At 59.2% G+C, this 846-nt stretch overlaps 1 protein-coding gene across 1 annotated transcript in view; it reads left to right on the top strand.

The window, feature by feature from the left end:
* Positions 1–397: 397 nt before the first annotated feature.
* Positions 398–846, top strand: part of ETH_00043370 (uncharacterized protein) — a gene marked incomplete at both ends in the record, with an annotated part of 563 nt that continues 114 nt past the window's right edge. The window contains one exon of the mRNA XM_013374865.1: positions 398–846. Within this exon, the coding sequence (XP_013230319.1) occupies positions 398–846 (449 nt within the window).

Raw genomic sequence — 846 nt, 5'->3', positions numbered from 1 at the left:
TGCTGCCGCTGCTGCTGCTGCTGCTGCTGCCGCCGCGAGGCGGATCGAGCCCACGAGCAGCAGCAGCAGATCATGGTGTCTGCTGCTTGAAATCCCTCAAATGGATCTTTTCAAAAAGCAAATTGAAAGAAGTGACACAACATTTGAATAAAAAACAAACTAAGACTTAAAAGTGTACATACACCGCAAGGACACGGCCCTCAGCAGCGCCTGCTGCTGCTTCTGCTGCTGCTGCTGCTGCTGCTGCTGCATCGGCCTCACCAGGGATCGCTCCCAGGGGCCCCTGCGGGAGGCCCCTGGGGCCCCCGCTGCTCTGCTGCAGCAGTACCCCCTTAAATGGAAATAAAGATTAATAAAATAAAATAAAATTCAATTTTAATTAATTTGCTTCTTTTAGGGCCCCCTTCCTGGTCCCACAGCATCGACGCGGGGCCCCACACCTGGGCGAGGGCCCCGCTGCTAGCGCAGCAGCTGCAGCAGCAACTGCAGCAGCAGCAGCAGCTAGCCACGAGGAGCAGCAGAGGCAGCAGCAGCCCCACACGCTGCAGCAGCAGAGAAGCAGGGGCCCCACAGAGAGCCAAAGAGCGGGAGAAGACCTTAAACAGACACACAGCCATGGGCCGCCGCAGCAGCAGCAGCAGCAGCAGCAGCTCCTGCTGCTACAGCAACCCGCTGCTGTCTGACTCGGACGACGGCGAGCCTCAGCCGCAGGACTGCGGCAGCAAGTCCCAAGAGGAACTGCAGCAGCAGCAGCAGCAGCAGCAGCAGCAGCAGCAGCAAAATGGAGGTCCCCTCAAAAAGAGCCGCCTGGACGCTGCAGGCAGCTCGAGGGGCCTGTGGGTCCCC

This window comes from Eimeria tenella, genomic scaffold (genome assembly GCF_000499545.2).
Source record: "Eimeria tenella Houghton genomic scaffold, Eth_scaff2320, whole genome shotgun sequence".
NCBI classification, from domain to species: domain Eukaryota; phylum Apicomplexa; class Conoidasida; order Eucoccidiorida; family Eimeriidae; genus Eimeria; species Eimeria tenella.
The sequence above is the reverse complement of the archived record's forward strand: the minus strand, read 5'-3'. Positions and strand labels throughout refer to the sequence as shown.